The sequence below is a fragment of the Danio rerio genome, chromosome 25, assembly GCF_052040795.2.
Source record: "Danio rerio strain M-AB ecotype USA chromosome 25, GRCz13ab, whole genome shotgun sequence".
In the NCBI taxonomy this organism is placed as follows: Eukaryota; Metazoa; Chordata; class Actinopteri; order Cypriniformes; family Danionidae; genus Danio; species Danio rerio.
Window position 1 is genome coordinate 29157260 of NC_141045.1, and position 24119 is coordinate 29181378.

The following is a 24119-nucleotide window of genomic DNA, read 5'->3' on the forward strand; positions in this document are numbered from 1 at the left end:
TTATTAGTTATTAATCAATTTATAGAAGTATCTACATTTATCTGAAGTAGGGATTTACACACTGCCTGCAGGAAATCAACGAGCATTTATTTTAGTAAATATTCTGAAAGTACATCTTCAAAACTATTGTGTGTGTGATTTAAAAATATTTTACGTAATAATACTAATAGTATATCTTTTCAATGAGATGATGTCATTAGCACATGAATAATTCCTGCTTGTTGCCAAACTACTTCATAACCATAACAATGCAAATCCTAACAACATTATCAATGTGGCTCTTTTCGGATTCTCTGAAGGTATGGAAATGAAAAATGTAAAATAGAGACCAGATAGGACCACTGTTATTGTTTACATCCCTCAAAATAGTCTATACAATACAAAAAAGCGTCTGCTGTAAGCCAAGATCTGCACGTTTAGACTCGGGAAAGGCAAATAAGCATGAGCTAACAATGACCTCTGGTGGTTGATGGAGGAATTTATTGTGCATAGTATCATAATTTTGTAAGTAGCATATGTCTCGGATGTTATGCATAATATGCAAATTATATATTTTAATATTTTTTTTATATTTGGAGTACCACCAAATGAAAATGAATTCCCATAAAACCCTAGAATAAATTCATTAATTTACTTCCCTGTAATTAAAAAAAAAAGAGACTCTGTAAGGTCTTTAAATTGCAGTTCTTCACATGCACGCACGCACGCACGCACCCACGCACGCACGCGCACACACGCACGCACCCACGCACGCACGCACGCGCGCGCGCACACACACACACACACACACACACACACACACACACACACACACACACACACACACACACACACACACACACACACACACACACACACACACACACACACACATTAAAACATAATGAAAAATGTTTTGGATGATGAAAACCGTTTTAGAACTGTATCATAGCTGACCTCATTATAATCTGTAGTCTTCATGTTGGATCTAATATTACTGATTCCAAATGGATATTTAGTTAATGGTTGATTAATAGCAATGAAACTAAGAATACCAAACTGATTAATCCCTCACTGTCTATTTGCAAGATACAGATTTTTCTATTGGTTGTAACTGCCTTTTTTTTATTCATTAACCTGATGGAGGAGTCAGATTTATTTCCTGTGGTAACTGAAAACATGCTTTCTTTTAATAAACATAAAACCTGGTACATTCCCTCAACTACAAAGCACAAACTGCATTGAGTGCTGTTTTCAATACCTCATCTCATGCAAAGCACATCTCCCTAAACGACAGCTTAATTTAGCGCAGCATAAAGAAGTTCCTCTTTAGTGTTATTCATCTCCTTTGCATTTCAATTCAGCCAATATTTCAAACCATAATTTTTTCCCACTCTGTATTTGAGAGACATTTATTTATGAACACCACCACGAATCTTGTTTTATATAACCCAACAATGAACAACATAAAATCCAAATGACATCTTTCTCAGTCAGGTTAAGTTCAACATTAGATCCAACTCCTTTATTAGGACATTTAAATATCAGACTAAGTGTTTTACAGAGTTAATCTGCAAGTATGGATGAAGGGTACATCTGGAAAAATAAAAACAGAGACTGAAGAACTCCAGACTGTGTGGACTTGGAAAAAATGCAGCAGATACTGTATTTATATACAATTTTGAGTGAAGAAAATCTAGAAGTTGATAGCTTTTCCAAACGAAGCAGCAAGGTTAGCTTCTCTGAAGGCCTCTGATACAGTCTTGAAAAAGCAGAAAAGTTTGGTTAAAACTTTTTTTAAAGACAACATTAAGATTGTTACAATTAATAATAAGTGACTGATTAGTGTGCTCATTTATTAGAATGTCTATAAATTATACGAGTCAAAAACTTACAGTAGAAAAAATAATTAAGCTAGTACTTTTTGTACTTTTTTCCGTACAAAAAACAAAAAAGGTAAATTATTAAATAATTATTTCAACAGAATTTTCTTTGAAGTTCCAATTATTAATAGATTGTTCATAGCCTTTAATATCATGGGGTTGATACAAATTCAATATTGGGAGTGTGATATTCTGTTAAATTGTTAAGCCCCACAATAGCCAAAGGACATTATAAGGCACCTTTTATGCACTATATTAAAGTAGTAATTACTAAGTGTTCTGAAGCAATTGGATTGTTCATTGTGTAATACAGATGAATATTTAAGTCGCTAAACAGATATTCACATCAACGCTTCTCTTTGTTGCATATGACAATCATTCTCCATTCAAACTGAGTCATCATGGAGAGTTTTGTGTTGGCCATTATAACCAAATAGGACACAATGTTCCCATTATTAAATTGGATCAGAAGAATTTTTTTTTTTTTAAACTGCACTGTACTTCTGCACTGGATGCACATATGTGCTTTTTATGCAATGTATTGAACATAATATTACTGTTGTACAATAAAATGTATTTATTCCATCTTATTTTCCCTTTTTCCTTATTTACCTATTGTGTTTTTGCATATTTTAGACAATTATTAAAAAGTATTGATCTGACAAGTGCAATAGTATTTAGTAAAGGGCTATATATTTTTTTTACATACAGTTGCAATCAGAATTATTAAACCACCCGAATTAATAGCCCCCCTGTTTAATTTAGTTTTTACCTTAAATGTTTTTTAAAAAATTAAAAGCTGCTTTTTTTCTAGCTGAAATAAAACAAATAAGACTTTATCCAGAAGAAACATATTATTAGACATACTGTGAAAATTTCCTTGCTATGTTATACACAGTTTGGGAAATATTTAAAAAATAAAATAATTCAAAGGGGGGGCTAATAATTCAAATTGCAACTGTATATATAGTTTTTTCTTTATTACAAATTATCTGTATTTAGTAGATTTAATACCCAAGATGGATTATTAGTTGATTTTCTATGTTCTCCATGAGATGTTGAAATTGTACATGGTTTAATCAATTGTAGACATACCAGATAAGCATCTCCAGAATTTCGAAATCAATATTCCTAATATGCTCATTCATCATGTCAATTAACAATAGGAACTACAAAAAAAACAAAAGAATTTAACTTAGATTTTTAAATCTGAAAAACTTACGGGATGGGCGTGACACACTCTTGCAACATCCTCACACGATGCACCATATTCCATAGCCAAAGCAGCCTCATTAATCATCTCCCCCGCTCCCTGTTAAATTAAAAATGCATATATAAATGATCATGTAGTTAGAATTTCCAATGCAAGAAAAGCAGGCAGATCATTACCGATCCCAGAATATGTGCTCCCAGCATCCTGTCTGTGTCCTTGTGGCTAAGGATTTTTACCAGTCCATCTGTATCAGCATTCGTCTTGGCTCTGCTGTTAGCCGCGAAAGGAAACTTGCCCACCTTATATGGCACACCCTAGAAAACATTATTACACATTGTCATTTTCTAAACCCCTGAACAGTATAATGACTTGAGCAAAAAATTTTTAATTGTTTTTAGGTACCCTCTCAGTGGTTTCCAAAGTGGGGTCACAGGACAATGACAGGGGGTGACTTGGTGAACAATTTGACTAAACTATTAGAATTAGCATATTTTAACCATAACCCACAGAAGATAAAAATAGTAGTTTTTAATAAACCAAAAAAAACAAAATAAACCAAGAATAGACTTGTGCTGAAAACATTGTGTCCACCAGTCTTTTTAGCTGAGGTTAATATTATATGGTCACGAAACATCAAAACACATTTTTGAGATGTTGACAGTCATATATATGTCCCAAGTTGCTAAAAACACTGTTAGGACACACATATTTCACAAAAAAGTGAAAATTGGTTGTTTTGTGTTATTTCAAGCAAAAATACGTTCTTCCGGTTTGAAAAGAAAATTTGAAGCTATGTCATGGCAATTAGATCCTTGTGAGAATTCCAGCATGTAGACTGGATGTCTGTACCATTGGGTACAACGTGATGTCTTTGAGCTTTCAGCATTAATTCATGAGAAAGACCTCAGAGTCTTTCCAGACCGCCAATCAGCGCACTCTATTGTGTATGAGGTGCAACTTTATTAATATGCATGATAGCTTCGAAGACTGTTTTTACCTGTGACGGAAGAGAGACGCAACATTGTGTTGCCAACCGTAATAAAACAAGTGGAAGAAAAAGAATTGTTTGGAGATATGGGTCATCAGTGTTGCATTTATAAATTTGCTGCAACAAAGGTTTTGTTTTTAATTCCCCGCTATGAAAGCGCAGCTGGACTCACGTGTGGATTACAATGCTCTGCTGATCCGCGACAAAAGTGCGTTTGTAAGGAACATTTTTTACCCGAGAGCTTTCGCATCTAGAAATTGTGAAATCCGAATTCCCCACTCGTCTTCTTTTAAAAAAAGATGTGGTTCCAGTTGGTGTTGATTGTCCTGTCTCTACAGATTTGGTAAGTGCGATCAGTGTTCAAGTTTTTTTCTCCCATTCGCCATGCGATATCAAACATTACATTAAAACTACACTCTTCCAGCAGTTCCTTGCAACCATTATCTCATTCGTCACGGGGGGCATGCAGAAATGTTCCTGAATGAAAGTGAAAGTGCTAAACTGCAGTTTAAGTCGACAAATTAATAATTTGGCAAATAATTATATTACTGATGTACATTTAAACATGGGCACTTGTCTTTCTCCCTTCGTCTGTGTGTTGTTTTGAGAAAATCAGTGCATGCTCGAACCGAAAACTCCCATTTTTATGCTAACCCTTACCTCTTTCACCACTCTACACTCCCACCTAAACAGAGCTGGACTCACCCACTTTCCTAACTTTTTTCAAACTAGAGGTGTGAAAACACCCAGCTGAGACAGGGGGGTTTCATGGCCCTTTAAACTAAACAAATTAATAAATCACTATAAAAATTATACGGTTGTTAAACTGTTGCACTTTTTGTGTTGTCAATATGCTTGTGTTTATATGGGCATATTGTTGTGTGCAACGTTTGTATATTTATAACCACCTCCGAGTAATTTGGGGGTCGCGAGTCACTGGCATTGTTATTTTTAAAGGGTCAAGAAACACCAAAACACATTTTTGAGCTGTTGACAGTCGTATATGTGTCCCACACTACTAAAAACACTATTAGGACACATATATTTCATTAAGAAATGAAAATTGGTTGTTTTTGTTATTTCGAGCAAATTCGTACTTCCGGTTTGAAACAAATTTTTGAAGCTGCATCATGGCCATGAGATCTAAGCGTGTATTCCAGCGTGTAGACTGGACGTCTGTACCTGGGAGTACCTTATGACGTCTCGGAGTGTGCTGCATACATTCATCAGTAAGACTTGGTTCAAACCAATCAGCGCGCTCTATTGTGTATGAGGTGCAACTTCATTAATATGCATGATAGCTTCGAAGACTGTTCTTACTTGTTACAGTGTTCAGACGGCAGAGAAAGATGCCATGTTGTGTTGCCAAGCAGGAGAACAAGAATTGTTTGGAGATACGGGTCGTCAGTGTTGCTGTTATAATTTGCTGAAGTGAAGGTTTTGTTTTCATTTTTCCTCTATAAGAGCGCAGCTGGACTCACATGTGGATTACAGTGCACCCAACGCGTGACAGAAATACGTGTCTAAGGAACATTGTTTACCCGAGAGCTTTTCTCATCTGAAAATGGTAAAATCCGAATTTGCCTCTCGTCTCCTTTTAAGACACAGCTCCAGATGGTGTTGATTGTTCTGTCTCTACAGATTTGTTAAGTGAGCGAGCAGTGGTCTTTGTTTATTCAGAGGCAAAGTTAATTCGTATTGTCAGCAGTACTCTTTCAGTATTTAAAGATGGATCTTAGTCAAATGATTTCTAAGTTAATAGAGTTTACCGTACGTTAATATCACTACAATATTAAGGACTGAAAAATCTCCTGTAAACGTGGCTCTCAAAGTGTAAACATGTAAGCATCACATTCAAACTTACGATCGAGTAAGATTTTCGTTGCAATTTGTGACAGGAATAACACACACGGCCTTCTGACGCTACCTAACGAGTGTATCTAAGTTAACGAAAAAAGCGGAGGGTTTTTTTCTCTCATTCTCCGTGCAGTAACAAACATTACATGAAAAATGCATGCTTACAGCAGCTCCTCGAATCAAATATCTTGTTTGCGACGAGAGGCATAATTAAATTCCTAAATGAAAGAGCCAAACTGCAGTTAAAGTCCACCATTTAATAATTTGGCAAATAATTAGATTACTGATGTCCATGTAAACACAGTCAACTGTCTTTCTCCTCTGTGTCTGTGCATTTATTTTGCCTCTATGTAAATCATGCAAATTTTTACGGACCTTCCCTCTTTCCCTCCTCCGACACGCCCCCCTAAAAAATGCTAGACACGCCCACTTTCCTGACTTTTTCCAAAGTAGAGGTGTGAAAAAACCCTGTGGAAACAAGGGGGTTTCATGCCCTTTTTAAGTTTGGGAACCCCTGCCCCATCTCATGACTGCACTTGGAATCATCCTAACTTCTCCCCAATTGATGTGACATACATTTACAATTGAAAATGCACTAAAGTGAAATTGATGTTACTCACTTCCTCTTTAAGCTGTTCCTCAGTTTTGCCGACCCAGGCAACCTCAGGATGTGTGTATATAACAGAGGGCACACAGTTGTAGTCAATATGGACGGCTCCTCCTGCCATTCCCTCCACACAAATGATACCCTCATCCTCTGCTTTATGAGCCAACATGGGTCCAGCTACTACATCTCCGATGGCATAGATACTAAATAAGATTCGTAAACAGATTAGGACTTGTTTTATGTGCAACATAATCAAGAACAATTATTAGAAGTGGTGTAACGGATCACAAATCTCACGGTTTGGATCACACTGCATTTTTTCAGTTCCGGACCGGACCATTGTTTCAGATAAGCCATAAGGCGAGAAAACAATTGTAATTTACTTTCCATTTATTACAAAACAGTACTGCAAGAAACAAATATAACTTTGAACTTTAACTTGATATTTTAACTAAAACAAAATCAAGAAATAACCAGCTGAATAAAATAAAATGATAAAATATTCAATAATGTGAAAAATGATGTTCTGTAATGTTTTCTGATTATATAATTTTTTTGAGGAATTGAGTGCCATATTTTGATTGTCGCCACCTATTGGTAAAATGTAATTGCTACAACTTTCATCTTTGAGCATCAATTTAAAGACTAGAAGTATTTTTAGTATATCTGTGCAACTATAAACTGTTATTCCAGTACTTCTGTGTTATTTGATTGTTTGTAACTATGTAAATAACAGAAAAGGGTAAAAACTAAATCTCTATCTTGTTCAAAGATTTAATTGCAGCACTTAAAAAGATTAATAAAAATAAGCAAATCATCTTAAATTATAAATAAGGTGTTAGAATTGAGATCTCCATCTTTTGATGATTAATTGTGCGGGTTTACACTGAATGCATTAATGCAGGCTAAACAAGCAGTGACACCTTTGATAACCTAAGAAAGCATTTAGGTGCCTCCACAACTTCTTCTGTCATCCCTATATTTTACTTGAATGCCAAAATGCTTTCATACATGAGATTTGAATGAGGAGGTGATCTTTCTGTGATCGTTCCAAATGGATTAATTATCTAGTAAAAAACAGTTATTAATCCATGGATCATGTACGTTTCGAACGGAATGAAAACGTATGGATCGCAGATCAACGGTAACCAGTTACACCCCTACTCATTAAAGATCTTCATACTTGGGCACGTTGGTCTGAAAGCGGCCATTAACAGGGATTCTCCCACGTTTGTCCAGTTCAATACCAACAGACTCCAGGCCGAGGTTTCCAGTGAAGGGACGACGGCCAATGCAGACCAGCAGAACATCACAGGTGAGTGTCTCATTCTTGCCACCGGCTGCAGCTTCCACACTAAAAAAAAAAAAACATATCAGGCAAAGATTCTAAAAGATTTTGATTAGAAATCAGCTGATGAAACATCCAACTCACGCCACATCAATTTTGCCATCAGGTCTTTTGGTGGCACCCATGACCTTGGTGCTCAGTTTAAACTTCAAGCCCTGCTTTTGGAGAATTCGCTGGAAATTCTTAGAGATCTCCATGTCAATGCCCATACCACCAACATGGCCAAGAAATTCCACTGCTGTAACTTTGGCACCCAACCTTTGCCATACAGAACCCTGAAAAAAATCATAATCAATCCATAACAGAATCATCACACCTAAGTGTTGTAAAAATGCACTTTTATTACCAAAATAACCAATTCAGAACAGGCTTATGATGAATCAGTTATAAAATTTCACAATATTCCACTCACCAACTCCACACCAATGACTCCTGCTCCAATCACAATAAGTTCCTCAGGAACATTCTTGAGGGACAAAGCACCAGTGGATGACACAACACTGTCTTCATCAATCTGTCAAAAAGTGTAACACAATTAAAATCTGTGATCTGAATGTATCAAATCTACATACATAAAGGCTATAAAAAAGCTAAATCAGAATATACATATGTGTGTTAATTCACCTCAAAAATAAAATATGTTATTAATTACACACCCTCATGTTGTTCCAAAACCCTGGGGTCCGCTCTTCGTACCTCGATTAAATGATTTAAGATGATTTGGCAGATCCTGGATCTTTTCATCTTGATAACTGATCTCTCGCTAATTTGGTTTTTCAAACAAGTTCGCGAATCAGATTAGCATGTCTGGATGAACTGATCTGAGATCGCTGCGTGTGTTGTGAAGGACAGATCTATCGATCCTCGAAATCATGATCAGCAATGCAACGATTGGCTGACGGCACAGCAGCGTAATGACATCATCTGATTAATATTCAATTATCCATGTAAGCAAAATTACATCAAATTAGCAGTAAACGGTTTGTTAAATATGACACGCAATAACTATCCACACTTGTTGTGAGCTGCAGGCTTTACACTTTCATGTGTCGAGTATTCATCATGTATTTCAATGCATATTAATGTATTTAGTTCTACATTTAGAAAAGATTTTCTTTATTATAGTAGCCGGTCTTTTAATCACTGTATGGAATAACTGGATGTTTACAAAAGCATTTTGATATTGGTAAAGGCATCTGCAACTTTTGTGAAGCATAATCACTGGCACATTAACTGTCAAAACATGTTTATGACTGCATCAATGTATTATTTCTTTTTTTTAAAGTCACATATTGTACATTTCTATTATCATACACAAATTGTACTAAAGCGATCTAAAAAATTTATATCAATAAGTTTTCTCTTTGCACCACCAGGTGGCAGTCTTTGTACTTTCATTTTAATAATATATATATTTAAGTTTTATTAATATATATAACTTTATTTATTTTATTAATAATTTTAACTTTATATATAGTTAAAAAATATTTATTATTTTCCCAAGTGTATATAACTACTACTGTAAGAAAATATCAGAATTCGGTACATACTTTCTCTATTATCTTTGCTTGAACTGACCCGATCTAATCCTGTTTATATGAATTGAACCTGCTTCCGATCAGGTTTGAGCAAGCAGAACTGTTGCTATGACAACAACTCTCGGATCAGCTTTGAAGAACAAAACAATCCTGGATCGTGTCAAATCGTCAATATCCAAATCCAGCTAACTGAGTAATCCACGTACGAAGAACGGACTCCTGAGGCCTTAAATCATCCTCAGAACAAGTTCAAAGCTTAGAAAGGTACTAAAAACATCTTCAGATCATCTATCACATATTGAGTGGTACAACTGGAATTTGTCTAGGTAAAAAAATAATTCTGTGTGTACATGAATAATAATTAATAGCCCCCTTTTTGAAATATATTTTCTTTAAATATTTCCAAAATTATGTTTAACAGAGCAAGGAAATTTTCACAGTATGTCTAATAATATTTTTCTTCTAGAGAAACTCTCATTTGTTTTATTTCGGCTAGATTAAAAGCAATTTTTAATTTTTTAAAACCATTTTAAGGACTAAATTATTAGCCCTTTTAAGCTATATTCTTTTAATAGTCTACAGAACAAACCATCGTTATATAATAACTTGCCTAATTACCTTGACATGCCTAGTTAACCTAATTAACCTAGATAAGTCTTTAAATGTTATTTTAAGCTGTATAGAAGTGTCTTGAAAAATATCTAGTAAAATATTATTTACTCTCATCATGGCAAAGATAAAATAAATCAGTTATTAGAGATGAGTTAGTAAAACAATTTTATTTATAAATGTGTAAAATCTCTCCGTTAAACAGAAATTGGGGAAAAAATAAACGGGGGCTAATAATTCTGATCCAAACAGTTGGATTACAGTGATCTGCTAACACGCGGCAAAAATATGTTTGTATGAAACATTTTCTACCCAAGAGCTTTTTGAATCTGGAAATGGTGAAATCCGGATTTGCCACTCTTCTTTTAAATAAAAATACATGGTTCCAGTTCATGTTTATTTTCCTGTCTCAGATTTGATAAGTGTGTAATCAATGTTCTCTGTTTATGTTTATTTAGATGGCAAAGTTAGTTAGTATTGTCAACACTACTCTTTGAGTTTTTGAAGACATACGTTACTCAAAATGACTTAGTTACCAAGTTTACAGTAATATCACTACAGTATTATGGACTTAAAATCCACCACTTCCACACAGCTCTCAGATCCACTGCTCTCTGAATCACTATCTCCCCTGCATTTGTGTTTGTATTGCCGGTGTAAAAATCAGTTGTTGTGCATGTAATGAAACTCCCCTTTTCATACAAACCCTTCCCTCTTTTGTCACTCAACACTCCCACCTAAACAAACTCATCAACTTTCCTGACTTTTTTCAAAAAAGAGGTGTGAAAACGCCCTGCTAAGACAGGGGGTTCATGGCTCTTTAATGGAGGATTAGACAGATCTCAGGTTTTACATAAAATATCATAATTTGTATTCCAAAGATGAGAGAAGGTCTCCGGGTTTGGAAAGATATAAGAGTGATTAATTAATAACATAATTAGCATTTTGGGTAAACTAAACTTTTAATGCAATAGTTTGCTTTTAATTTACTCACCCTCAAGCTATATAACGCAAACACATTCTATTTGTCTGAACAACAAGCCACTGTTAAACAATTACTTGGCTAGTAACACTAACTTGCCTAGTTAACCAAATTAACCTTGTTAAGCTTTTAAATTGCACTTAATAGTATCTTGAAAAAATATCTAGTAAAATATTATGTACTGTCATTATGGAAAAGATAAAAAAAAATCAGTTATGAGAAATTAGTTATTACAACTTATGTTTAGTACTGTGTAAAACATTCTCACCGTTAAGCAGAAATTGGGAAAAATAAAATTTAACAGAAGGCTCAATCCGCTTAAGTGGTGATGCGTTTGTGACGTATGTAATGGTGTTTCCGGGTCCAAGCCGCCACTCATTTGAGTGGAAAAATCATTTGTTTATAATCACATTTTATTCCTATCACACATTAAAGTTAATTTTATATAAAATCATAGTGTACACAACAATCTCTGGGCTTGCTGCATAACAAATACCAAAAATTTAACAATTTATAAAAAATGATCACTTTCTGGCCATCGGATATTAGGCAAGGACATATATACTGCGATCGTGATTTTCGAAAGCCTTAAATCGCTTTGTAAATGTTTATTATTACCATTTCATGAGTCTCCCCATTCAGTTGAATAAAGCGCTTGGACCCGGAAGCCTCTTCGCGTGACATCACAATTAACAAGCGGATAATTCTGACTTCATCTGTACTTTCTACATCACGGAAGTACCTCAATGCCTGGGAAGGGTGTGACCTCTGATCCAGTAGCGATGAGAATGTTTTTAGTGTTAATGACTTGTTCTCCATCAGCAGTCTTTGCAGTCACTTGATTCTTGCCAGTTATCGTTCCAAAGCCATTTACATGAGTTACCTAAGAATAGTTTTAAAAAATTATGTTTATGATATACTTCCAAATGTGAATGGTGAAAAATCAAACAAATGAAATATCTCACTTTGTTCTGTTTGAATAAGTGTGCAATCCCGCCTGTCAGAGCTTTGACCGCCCCGCTCTTCTGTGCCATCATCTTCTCCAGGTTCAATGAGATGCCCTGAACTAATTTAGAATAAATCATTAAGAAATGCAGGGCTACAGACTGTTAATGGGTAGGCAAGCTTGAGTGAGTGTGTTTTGAACTGATAAGCCATGCAACTACTAAATAGCTCTGTCTGTTAAAAAAACAAGTTATTTAAACAACCACAAACAACTCTGTGATTTACACTTGTTAAAGAGATAAATCTGAATTGTTTTTTTTTCAATAGCCCTTAGTCTTACCCTTAAGAAGGTGCTTCCACAAATCAACTTTTATCATGAATTTACTGTAATAAAAGTAATGATTTTGTTGAATTGTATTGTAATATTACCGTTTTAATCATATTAAAATAATAATGGAATATGATAACTGCAGTTTTAAGAAGTCATATTAGAGCTGGGTGGTATGTATAATACTGCATGAATGTATATTGTTACTGCGGAATGAAAGATGTACTGTAAAATAATTTATTTTGTGTATACTGCAAAATGTAAATAAGTGGGCATGGCCAACTCACATGCAATATGCGTGAAGCTGAGGATGATGCTCCATGGGAGACTGGTAGTGTTGCTTTATATTTTCAACAAGAATTGATCACTTAGTTTCAATATTTATACAAGAATTGTAAATGTTTATATTTAGTATTTTTAAAGGAAAAAAGGATTTGATACTTCTTTAGTGCTTACATATTTAAATTTTCATATTGTACATTCCTGATACTTGGGATGTATTTTAGATCGGTGAGATGTTATTTGACAAATATTTATAATGAAGTCAATCCACTGTATAATGTGTCATACAGTGCAATTTGTTGTTCATCTAAAGTCACATTTTGCTTACTATATTTAGGATAATTAAAACATTTGTAAATTTTTATTTATAAATTTACTACTTAAAAATTAATAGATGTATATTTATATTTATCAAATCATTTTCTCTTCTTAAATATTCAAGCTTATTGTCAATATAAAGCACTTTTGTTTATTTTTTAGAAAAACTATGTCATGAAAAATTATTGTTACTGTGAAATAAACATGCTCATACTGTGAAATAAAATTTGGGTCAAATGGCTTAGACCTTAGACATATCAGATTTTCATACATGCACTTAAAACAAACGTAATGAAGAACAGCAGCCTTAAGACAAAAGTAAGAAACCATATACTTAGAGGAAATCTTTTCGAAGGCAGTGAGATGCTATACACTGCAAAAAATAATTTTTTTACTTAGAGTTTTTGGGCCCTATCATACACCCGGCGCAACGCGGCAAAAGGCGTAACGCAATTGTTGTTTGCTAGTTTCAGCTCGACGCAAGAGTCGTTTTGACGTATTGTGCCATGCTGTTTAAATAGCAAATGCACTCATATGTGCACTGGTCTAAAAAAGGAGGCGTGTTGAGGTGCATTGCTGGCGCGTTGCTATTTTGAGGAACTTAAATAGATGGTTCAATAGACCAGATCAAAGCTAGTCTGATGTCCAGCGCAGGGCGCGTTAGTTGTGCACCTCGCTTACACATTGCTTTATACACACAGGATGTACAGCAATACACAAATATCTTTACAAATGAAAAAATTTTAAAGGATTAAAATATTACAAAAAATATTATTTTCTAGCCAACATAAATGTAAAAACCATACTTGCATGCCTTCTTCATCTCGGGGTTTTTTTCAGTTAATTCATAACAATTTGCTTTTGTATAATGCTATTATTAGTAGCACTATAATTTATTATATGCATATTTATATTTGTTTTATTAAAAACATTATTCAAAAGAAGGTAATGATTTGCACTCAATTGCTTCGTGCAGTTTTTATTTGTACTTTTTCTTACATTTTACGGGTGATAACAGACAAACAGACGTTTCGGCACAAAGCCTTCCTCGGTTTGTTTTTATTAAAAACAAACTTAGATTTGTCCACCTGTCAGGTTTTAGACCATATGAGGCACAGCATGTGTATTTGGATATAACTCAGTATTTTGACCTCACTTCGTAATTATTGTTCGTGTATTCGTTTGCTGGAAATTAGAACTGAATTTAGAAATAGTTTTGAAACAAATATTTGCGTTAAACAAACTAAATTAATTATGTAGGCTACAGGCTAATGGATGTCTGTGCGTACAACACCTTTCTCTATCCACGAGAGTGAAGCGAAAGTAAACAATGAGGAGGCTCATCTCTCATTCTCGCGCTGCAGATGCTCTGTTTAACTGTTTTCTCTCTAGTGAAGTGGTCAGTTTTTCCACTTACAAAGTCTGCCATGCAAATAGCAAATGCGCTATGGTGCGGCGCAACTGGCTCTTAAAGGGAATGGGAGATGAGACTCTGATTGGTTGCTTCTCAAAACACACCTATAACTCATTAAGAGAATAAGCTCAACCCTGTAAGACCACGGTGAATTTTTCAAAGTTAATTTTTCCATCCTTAAAATGGCGAAAGTGGATTCTGACACGCCCTTAATTACTGACACGCCTTTATTACTGTTCAAATGGCCTCAAACTTATTTCCTTGACATGCAGGTCACAAAAGATGTTTACACAGAGCTTATCATAAATTTAAATTTCAACTTACTTTCAATGCCTCTGCTTTCAAAATCTTTTCCATGTGCCATGTGATACAGGTATGAGTTGTTTAGCAGAGCCTAAACAAGTCAAAAATGTTAACCAATATTACAATCGTTCAAACATATAGAGACTTTTTTTTTAACGAAAAGGCATTGTTATACTTTGGAGAAAACTCTTTAACTATCACAAACCTTTGATGGGATACAGCCCACATTTAAGCACGTCCCTCCAAGGGTTGCATTCTTTTCCACGCATACTGTCTGTGATAAAAGGTTGCATGTTACCAAAGAGTCTAAAGAAATATCTTCTGTGTCTGAAAACTGGATGTCAGATCGGTACCTTAAACCCAAGCTGAGCTGCTTTGATAGCGGCAACATATCCTCCAGGTCCAGAGCCCACAACTGTGACATCAGCATCAACTTTGAAAAAAACAAATAATTATTTGAATACTGCATCACATATTAGGGCATTACATTTCATTTCAAGTAACTTGCCTTCAAAAACTTTGATTACTATAATCAAATATGACTTTGAGTGATCTTACTTGCTGCTTTGTCAGCATACGTTCTCGCAGACAAGACTGTGGCTCCATGCAGCTTGCAAGGAAGGTGCTGGCCTCGCTGTATATACAAAAACAAATAGTATTATTATTAAAATATGGGTTTTCAATAATCGATTTTAATAAATCCAATTGCCAACCACAATATGAACACTATAATTGTGAATAGATATTTAATAAAAGGGCCAATTCAATAGAGAAAAAAGACATTAACATAGACACTGAAATTTAAAATGGCAATGTATAAGTGTATGTATTAATCAATCATTCATTCATTCATTGTTATTAAACAGGTACATAATTCTATAGCAATAAAAGCAAATTAGCACAAATTCTGCATAAGACTCAAACATCTTTTTGAGTTATTAAAACTATTTTGTTTAGAAATGTGTGTGTGTGTGTGTGTGTGTGTGTGTGTGTGTGTGTATATAAAATAAACATGCATTATGTATGTGATGAAAAAAGTTAGCAAGTTTACAGTATACAACATACTTTGTAGATATTCTGTAAACTAAACTGTACAACCCAAAAGGAACTATGCTAATCAAAAGCATTAGAGTCAGCTCATTATAGAACAAATATGATTGATTTTATTTTACATTTTTTTGCATTTATGAGGAAAAACTTTGTTATGTGTGTGACATCTCTCCATTATGGATGTGACAGATGTAAAATAGGCACTTGTGTGACTTTGGTAAATCAACTATAATAGTTTGAAAAGATTAACAGATACATTTTTGAAGCTGTGTAAAATACTTGCTTACACAAAAAAACACAAAAACAAATTCAATATTTTGGCAATAATTATATATATAGTACAGCAGAATAAGTTAAATTAGCAAAACAAAAACTTCCTCATTCCCTTGTATGAGATCAATATAACATATCTGTACATGTACATAATGTCTACTGTCTTCCTTGACTCATGTGTGAACTTTCATACATTTTGTAAGACAAACCCCTTGTAAGTATAATTAGCAACAACTCTTTTGAATTGGTTTTGATAAAAATAAAAACTTTAAAAACGAACAAAAAAGAAGCTATTGGTAATTTTTATGTTAACATAAAAAGCAAAAGTCTTCCTTAAATGTTAATGGCCACAATCCCAGTGTTGTGTCTACATAGACAGCACTTTTTGGCATTACTGGCACGTACCTTGAGTATCGCGTTTCAACGCGTCTACGGTGGACATAAGCTTAATATTTTTGACGTGATTTGATTTGTTTCTGGACTAACGTTACAATTATGTGACCTAGAGTAGATAGCCAATAATTAAAAAGCTTCACAGTGACAGAAATGAAACAACACGCCCTCCAAGTTCAACCAATGGATAGAGATTGACTTTTTAGTTGTGTAATATGCATTAACACGTTCGGTAATTAGTTATATAGACACAATGAATACACGTACTATGTAGTTAAATTAACTCGGTTCGCTTCGTTTGTGTTTATGTTGACGTTGACATGCGGGTTTGCTATAGGCCTACACGATTATAATGTTGCATTTTTTGTAAAACGCTTTTATTTTCTATCTGAAGCCAGTACTTATATACCCAAAGTACGTTGTAATAGGGACAATAAACAGTCGTTACCGTAGCGAGTGTGCGGTACAGATGGTTCCAGCTCTGCATTTTGACAGTATGTCCCTTCCGAGACCGCTTCACCTACAGCGATTGCTGTGTCCAAGGACTTGCAAATTAACGCATGCGCATTAGGGATGCTTTCAGAGTCGCATTCTGATGATGTCACTCATATTTGTTAAAACTTCAAACTGGAATTGTGTCTGTTTGCTTTAAACTCAATTATATTTCTATTTAGGTTCTATATTCATAAATGCAAATGTTCAAATTGCAAACCTGTCTTTGTAGTATTTATACTATAAAAGATGAAAATTACTCAAAACTCACTTTAGAAAAAAGCATACAAAGAATAAGCCATAAAATATTTGCACGGCCAATAATTTTTTTAAAATTTGCTAAATCTCTAAAATAAATGTATACATTTTGTACTCTTCGCTTTCTATTAAATTATTCATGATGTTTTTTCTCTAGATCTATGATATTGATCCTTTTTTCTTATTCTTCTTTTTCTGTTCTTGGTTTCTCTAACTAGCCTGCTCTGATTATTGTAAGTGTTGTCTATGGTGCTAAAGGTCGAACAACCTACACTAAATGTACAAATAAAATATTAATAAGGCTGGAATTTTGTTAAAATATTGAGAAAAATACAATTTATATTCACCCATTCATTTAATCATTTTCATTCGGCCCTAATTTATTAGGGGTTGCCACAGTAGAATAAATCGACACAATTTATTACAATAGAGTATAATTTTCCTAAAATTTCTAATTTTACTTTATTAATAATTATTTATTCACTCAAAAAAAATTCCTTATCTTTCTGTATGTGTATATTGTTTATTTATTGTTATTTTATAATATTTAATCTGCTGTAAGTTTGCCCCTTAAAATCTTGCTGTCACGTATAAGTTGAATGGCATGTTGTTTATAAATCTATTATAATTTATCAAAAAAGATCAATTAAAATATGAAGAAGAAAAAGAAGAAGAAGAAGAAGAAGAAGAAGAAGAAGAAGAAGAAGAAGAAGAAGAAGAAGAAGAAGAAGAAAAAGAAGAAGAAGTAGAAGAAGACGACGACAACACTTCAAATCTGGAATCTGGCCTGGAGCATTTGCTAAACTTTTTTTTTTTTTTTTGTAATCATGTACATTCAAAGTTATTTGTGGTAAAATGCAACACTGCATTAAAAAATATTCATAAAGGATGTTTTTTTTGTATGTTTTATTTCAGTGTAAATCATGTGTGTGCCTATGTAATAAAGTGTATATTATTTTATTGAAATAAATTAATGTGGAATGTTGAAAAATGTTACTAATAAAAATCAAAGAAGACTTTGATGCAAAGAAATATAATTATTTGATGTATATATTTTTATGCACTAGTGTATTGTTTTGTATTGCATACACTATGTAGTCTATTAAAGAACACTTTTTTGCAAAGATTTTATTTAATTTTTTAATATGCAATTTTGTCTAAAACTTTGAAAACATTTCTGGGGTTTTCCACAACATTATTCTAATAACTGCCAGCGGCCTGTTAATGTTTTACGAACTTGTTCTAACACATGAAGACATATAAAAAAAAAAAATATTTCACATCTCATATATGAATAAAATACATTTCCCAATCAAACAGGAAGCACTCCATCACCCTGAAAGTGCAATATAATAATATAATATAATATAATATAATATAATATAATATAATATAATATAATATAATATAATATAATATAATATAATATAATATAATATAATATAATATAATATAAAATAATAAAATAATAAAATAATAAAATATATAATATAATATAATATAATATAATATAATATAATATAATATAATATAATATAATATAATATAATATAAATGTGAGAAAGGGTGTGCATCTGTAGAATCATGATCCATTTTCTTCTGTTTAAAACTAAAATAACCACTCATACCATACAAAAAGGTAGCCTACACAAAGAGTTCCCTCTAGTGGTAAAACCTGAACAGAAACTTTCAACTCCTTAAAGTCTTATTTCACAGTACGTTAATATAATACTTTGTGCGTGAAAAAAAGTTAAATAAATTAAATGAACACGTAAAAATAAAACTAAAGAAAGGGGCATTTTGTCTCATATTCGATTTGCAAATATTGATTTATTTATATTATTTACTCTGAAAATTAAGATATTTTTTATATATTAACATATTTTTATCTGTTTATTTCCTTCTGGACATTTTTATATAGTTTTATTAATTAAATTAATTACATTTTTATATTGAAGTAGGCTAAGAATGGGCCCAAGTTGTGTATATACACCCATTCATTGTTTAATCAATTCTTCTTCTTCTTCTTCTTCTTCTTCTTCTTCTTCTTCTTTTTTTTTTTTTTTTTTTTTACTAATCTAAATACAAGAGCAAAACCCGACTGGCTTCAGTTTCGAGAGACGTAATGAGATTGAAGAGGATTAGGGCGGAAGTAGGTTTAAATGGATAGTTCGCTCGAATGGAACAAAGGGGAATATGTTAGGCGGAACGAGACACTCGGTTTCGTTGAATCTTTTTCATGTACATGTAAGTTACAGTCAATGGTGATTGATACCGTTCTGTCCAGTATTTTAACGTCTTGTTTTGTGCTCCAATACCGGTTTGGTACAACGTGAGGGTTGACTTTTTAGTTCTTTTATGAGTAACTTTAAGAGTATGCTAATTACTGATCGATATGAAAATATGTATTTGACTTGCTCATGTATTTGAGGTCGCCGACTTTTGCCTTGTACAATGCGCATGTGCGGTTTCATAGCAACAGTAATAAACTTGCAGTACACCGGACACCAGAGCGTGAATGTGAAGATGTCATCCCCACGGGAGCGCGAGGCAGCAGAATACATCAAAAAACACGAAATTGTTGACCTAATGGATAATTTAACTAGTATGCTTTTCTTCTACAGACCAGGTGAGACTTTACCTCATATTTGGTAACTTTAGATTACTTTATTTTACCGTCTACCTCTATATTTGTTGCGTAAGAGTTTAAAAACATTATTTGGAGGAAACTGCCTCTTTTAGTACATAGAAAAATATTATTTTGCGTTCATAATAAATACTAATACTAAGTCTTACAGATCGTCCTAGGACATTTCTGATTGACCAGCTTGAAAAGCTTAAAATTTCCAAGGATCATCAAGGAAACACCCCGTGTCTTTTAAACGTATCCAACCTAGACGCGCTGTTCGGAATCCTGGATCCTTCCAATGAAGGCTGCATCACTTATGGTCAATACAAAGAAGGTAAATCCTTTAAGTTGCAGATATCGTAAAAAACTTTGTCCTTTTAGGAAACCTTTAACAACACATAAAAACATAGTGTAAAACGTGAATGAATGAAGCAATTTTGGGTGAAGGCTTCAGAGAAATGCATGCAACATTAACCAAAATAAATGTAAAATGCAAGGACAGGCTTTTTGGACGGAGCATTATATTATGTTTCAAATTATATCCCAAATAGCATACAAATTTAGGTCATTTTATGCAGTTTTGCAGCACTGGTGGTATTCCTTTTGGCCCAGACAAAATTAATGTGAGTCTGAAGTGGCCCATGTGGAAAATTAACAGTTTGGCCCAAATAATGGAGGACAGATGTGGGCCACAATTGGCAAAAATGTGGCCTAGTCATTTAAGGGTAATCTAGGTATAATAAACCTAAAGTGGCTCACACGTGTAAGTGCAAATGTGGCCCAGTTATCTTAAGACATATGTGGGCCACTTTTGGCAAATATTGTCACAGTTAGCTCTGGCCAATGTGGCTCTGAGCCTAAAGAGTCTCCGAGAAGATTTGGCAAATGTGGCCCAGTTATCTTAACATATGTGGACCACATAGTCATCATCATGGAGAAAAGTGTTTGCTTTAGTTTGGCTCATAGCCCTAAACATCTTAATATAAATGTTTTTGGGCTGCTGTAACTTTTAAGATTTTTGCTTGAAATTTTTATTCATTACATCAAACAAGCAAAGTAAAATAATAAATTAAGTGAGGCACAACCTAGGATGAAATAATATAATTCACTGATGTTAACCCATGTTTAATCCATTGTTAGAAGTAACATAATGACATGCTTGCACATGCCACAGAATTATAAAGGTTTATAAGCTATTAACATTCTACGGTTCAACTACTGTTCACAGAGATATCAATAATTAGATTATAAACCTCAACAACGGTGACAATTAACAAAATAAACAAAACTCACAAACATAAAAAAAAAAATATATATATATATATATATATATATATATATATATATATATATACTAAAAGTGACAAAATCTATTACGTCAACATAAACAGCAGAATCAAATAATGAAAATATATGTGTATAATGTATTCATACTGCAATGCATGCTGGGATTTTTGTACTTTGCCACACCCAGCAATTGTAATTTATAGGCCAGATGTGTGCCAGAATAAAAACTAACTGTGGCCCAGAATAGGGTCAGTTCTGGTTCATTTGGTTGAATTCTGGCCAATATGTGACATTGCTATGGCTTAATAGTGGCCCAGATCTGGCAAACAGGAGCGGACCGCCCAAGTGCCATCATTCCATGTGGTATGTGGGCTGGATGTAAGTTTATGGTGTGGGCCGGATTTGAGCCACGTGAATTTTGCTAGCTGGGATTGGATTATATTACATAATACAGGATCGTATATTTACTTGAAATAATATATTTTGTTCCACACAATCAATTTGTGTTAGGAAAAAAAGAAGGTATAAAGTTACCTTATTAGTTTTCACAAATTTAAGTGGATTGAACATAAAGCAATGAAGTTGTCCCCCAAACAACAAAAAGATTTGTGTTGTTTCAGCTCAGTTTAAATAAGTAGTTTGAACAAACAGCAAATGTTTTTTTTTTGATTGTTATTAAAAAAATTTCAGTTCCGATTATTTATCGAAAATACCAGTGTTTAAATAGTATTTTTTTGTCAGTAAGTTTTTCAGATTGTTTTTGTATTTTAGTTAGCATGTTATGTTTTTGTTTTATAAGCATATTTTTAATAGTTTTTATTACCTATTATTTTTGTTTTATGTACTGTATGTATGCTTTTTTGGAGAACCAATAAGATTAGCTTTTATCCATCAAACAACCGATAATATATGTGAACAATCTTATATTGAATCTTATGAAGGAATCTGAAATATCTCTGAAGACATCCTCACTTCATAAGGATTTTTTTTTTATTAAATGTTTTGAAGCGTCCGAGATATTTGTGATTATTTTCAATGAAAGCACACAAATCTGTCAGACTAAAAACATCTTAGTGTTCTGGAAATTAATTCATTTCTTATGGGTACTTTGGATCTATTTGAAGGTGAGCAAACGGTGAGTCAAATTAAGTCAAGTAAAGTCATTTATATTTATTTGTATACATTTATATATCTATATATTTATTATATTATCAGTGTGATACAAGTTAAACATGTAAAAACATATTAGCATATTTTATCGATACGACCAAACAAACTTTGTTTACAAACGTTGTTTACAGTTCATGCATGTAAGAATTATACCAGTGGTCTGACTAAATGTAACATGGGTCCCTAACAGTACTAAAGACAATTGGCATCAAGAATTTCAGCGCGTTCCCTGATGGAGCCAGTGAAAACAAGATATCTCAGGAAACATTCATAAGAGAGGTGTAAGTACTGCTTGAGTAATATAATTTGGATATTCAAGGTCTTTGAATTCAAAGTTTGAATGCAGACACAACACTCATCTTTTGTTTTGAATGTATTTGATTATATTAACGGTGTGTTATGTCTTTCATGTTTTGATAACCTTTAATAAGGCAGATTAATGACTGTGAATTCTGTGCATTGTTTATCCAGATCTCTCTAATTCTCTGTTTAGGACAAACGGCTTGTAAGAAGTGCAACAACATTCAAGCAGTAGAAGAACTTAACAACTATTAAAAAAAGTTTTTCAAGTGTTAAAAGTGTTCTTTTAAAGGGTTTTTTATTGATTCATATGAGAAGAGTATATTCATAGAGATGTATTTATGTTAGATTATTTTTATTATTAACAAATCAATCATGTCTAATAAAATTAGCATTTTAGAAAATGTCAAAACAAAATAACTACCACAAAAACTGAACAAATGTAATTAATAAAAATAAATATACAACACAAATCACAAATATAACTTGTTACTCGTACACTTAGCCTCTATTGCAATGCTGCTTACACATGCACATGCATGGCTATCTTTATATTGTATATTCCATAACCCTATACCCAAGCATTGCAGGAAACAATCTGTATTTTTACATTTTGAAAATACTGATTGTGTGTTTTATAGAAAATTTTCCTTATAGGGACCATAAAATAGTCCCCACACATACTTGTACGGACATTAATAAGGAACACAATGTGGATGCATTCACAAATTCTGTGTTTGAAGGCATACACATAAAGAAATAAACACACAAACACATCAATTTTTCTAGCAACTAAAGATCGATGTAAATTTTACTTTGTGCCTAATTTTTTAAACATTATAACATTGTAGTGTTTTAGGTTATCGGTGGTGTGTGGAAACAGAATATTAAAACTCTCAACTCCCACCAATCTGTATATTGGCGAGGGGGACAATTGCAAACTTTGTCATCATGAACTATTCTTATGTTTGTTCATACAATGAAAGTCAGAAGCCATTGAAATGTTATGTATGGACAAAAATAAACACTTGAGATCTTTTCTAAACAACTTGTTTTGTTTTCCACAGAAAGTAAATAGTACAATTTAATTGTCTGTAATTATACCATTGAGACAGAGAAGATTATTGTCAAATAATTTATCCACAATGTGAAAAATTTTGATTCTTTACACTATTTGTGTCTATATTTAAAGAAAGCTTGTTTGTTATAGACTGATATCCCTGTCAAATTACTACAACTGCAGTTAATATTAATGATTTGCTAGAATATTTTACCTACTTTTACACCATTGAAAAAAATATGTGAGTTGTGACCATTAAATTTCTAATAAGCACACATATTGTATTTCTTTATATTATTACATTTTATTTGTATAGCCTTTATCATTTAAAACGCATGTGTCAATATGTTAAATACATTTAACCCAGTAAAAAGGTATATAGTGTATAAAAGGGAAAAGATAAAAACTAAAGTATCGTTACAACTGGATGTTGTTAAATGTTAGTGTATCACACAGATGTGTGAACTGATTTTTTGCCTCCAAATTAATAAAAATGTGAGGTCATAAATTTAAAAATATTTAGTGGATTTGTAAGAAAATATGTAGAGTATTTGTATGCCCGTTACACTTGATTTGATGTACATTTTATCGATAAAAAATCTCACTGGTGTGG

At 33.1% G+C, this 24119-nt stretch overlaps 2 protein-coding genes across 5 annotated transcripts; one reads left to right on the forward strand and one right to left on the reverse strand.

Annotated features, from left to right (window-relative positions):
• Nucleotides 1–1477: 1477 nt before the first annotated feature.
• dld (deltaD) lies at nucleotides 1478–16865 on the reverse strand. The gene is given in 14 exon segments (NM_201506.1): nucleotides 1478–1741; nucleotides 3085–3174; nucleotides 3252–3389; nucleotides 6541–6730; nucleotides 7711–7881; nucleotides 7960–8150; nucleotides 8288–8389; nucleotides 11747–11887; nucleotides 11970–12070; nucleotides 14616–14685; nucleotides 14800–14868; nucleotides 14948–15027; nucleotides 15153–15228; nucleotides 16759–16865. Coding segments are annotated over 14 exon segments (1524 nt in total). The 5' UTR covers nucleotides 16798–16865; the 3' UTR covers nucleotides 1478–1675.
• A 2689-nt stretch (nucleotides 16866–19554) lies between these two features.
• Nucleotides 19555–23491, forward strand: efcab10 (EF-hand calcium binding domain 10). 4 transcript variants are annotated; one of them, XR_015526592.1, is made up of 5 exons: nucleotides 19555–19689; nucleotides 19859–20023; nucleotides 22337–22427; nucleotides 22618–22823; nucleotides 22952–23491. XR_015526592.1 is itself a non-coding variant. In XM_087312484.1 (4 exons), the coding sequence occupies exons 1-4, from the start codon at nucleotides 19587–19589 to the stop codon at nucleotides 22625–22627; spliced, it is 369 nt and encodes a 122-aa protein (XP_087168610.1). In that variant the 5' UTR covers nucleotides 19555–19586; the 3' UTR covers nucleotides 22628–23491. The 4 variants fall into 4 exon arrangements, 2 of the variants coding, with proteins under 2 accessions (XP_087168610.1, XP_087168609.1); XR_015526591.1 differs by having other exon boundaries at nucleotides 22640–22823; XM_087312484.1 differs by having other exon boundaries at nucleotides 22618–23491.
• Nucleotides 23492–24119: the final 628 nt, after the last annotated feature.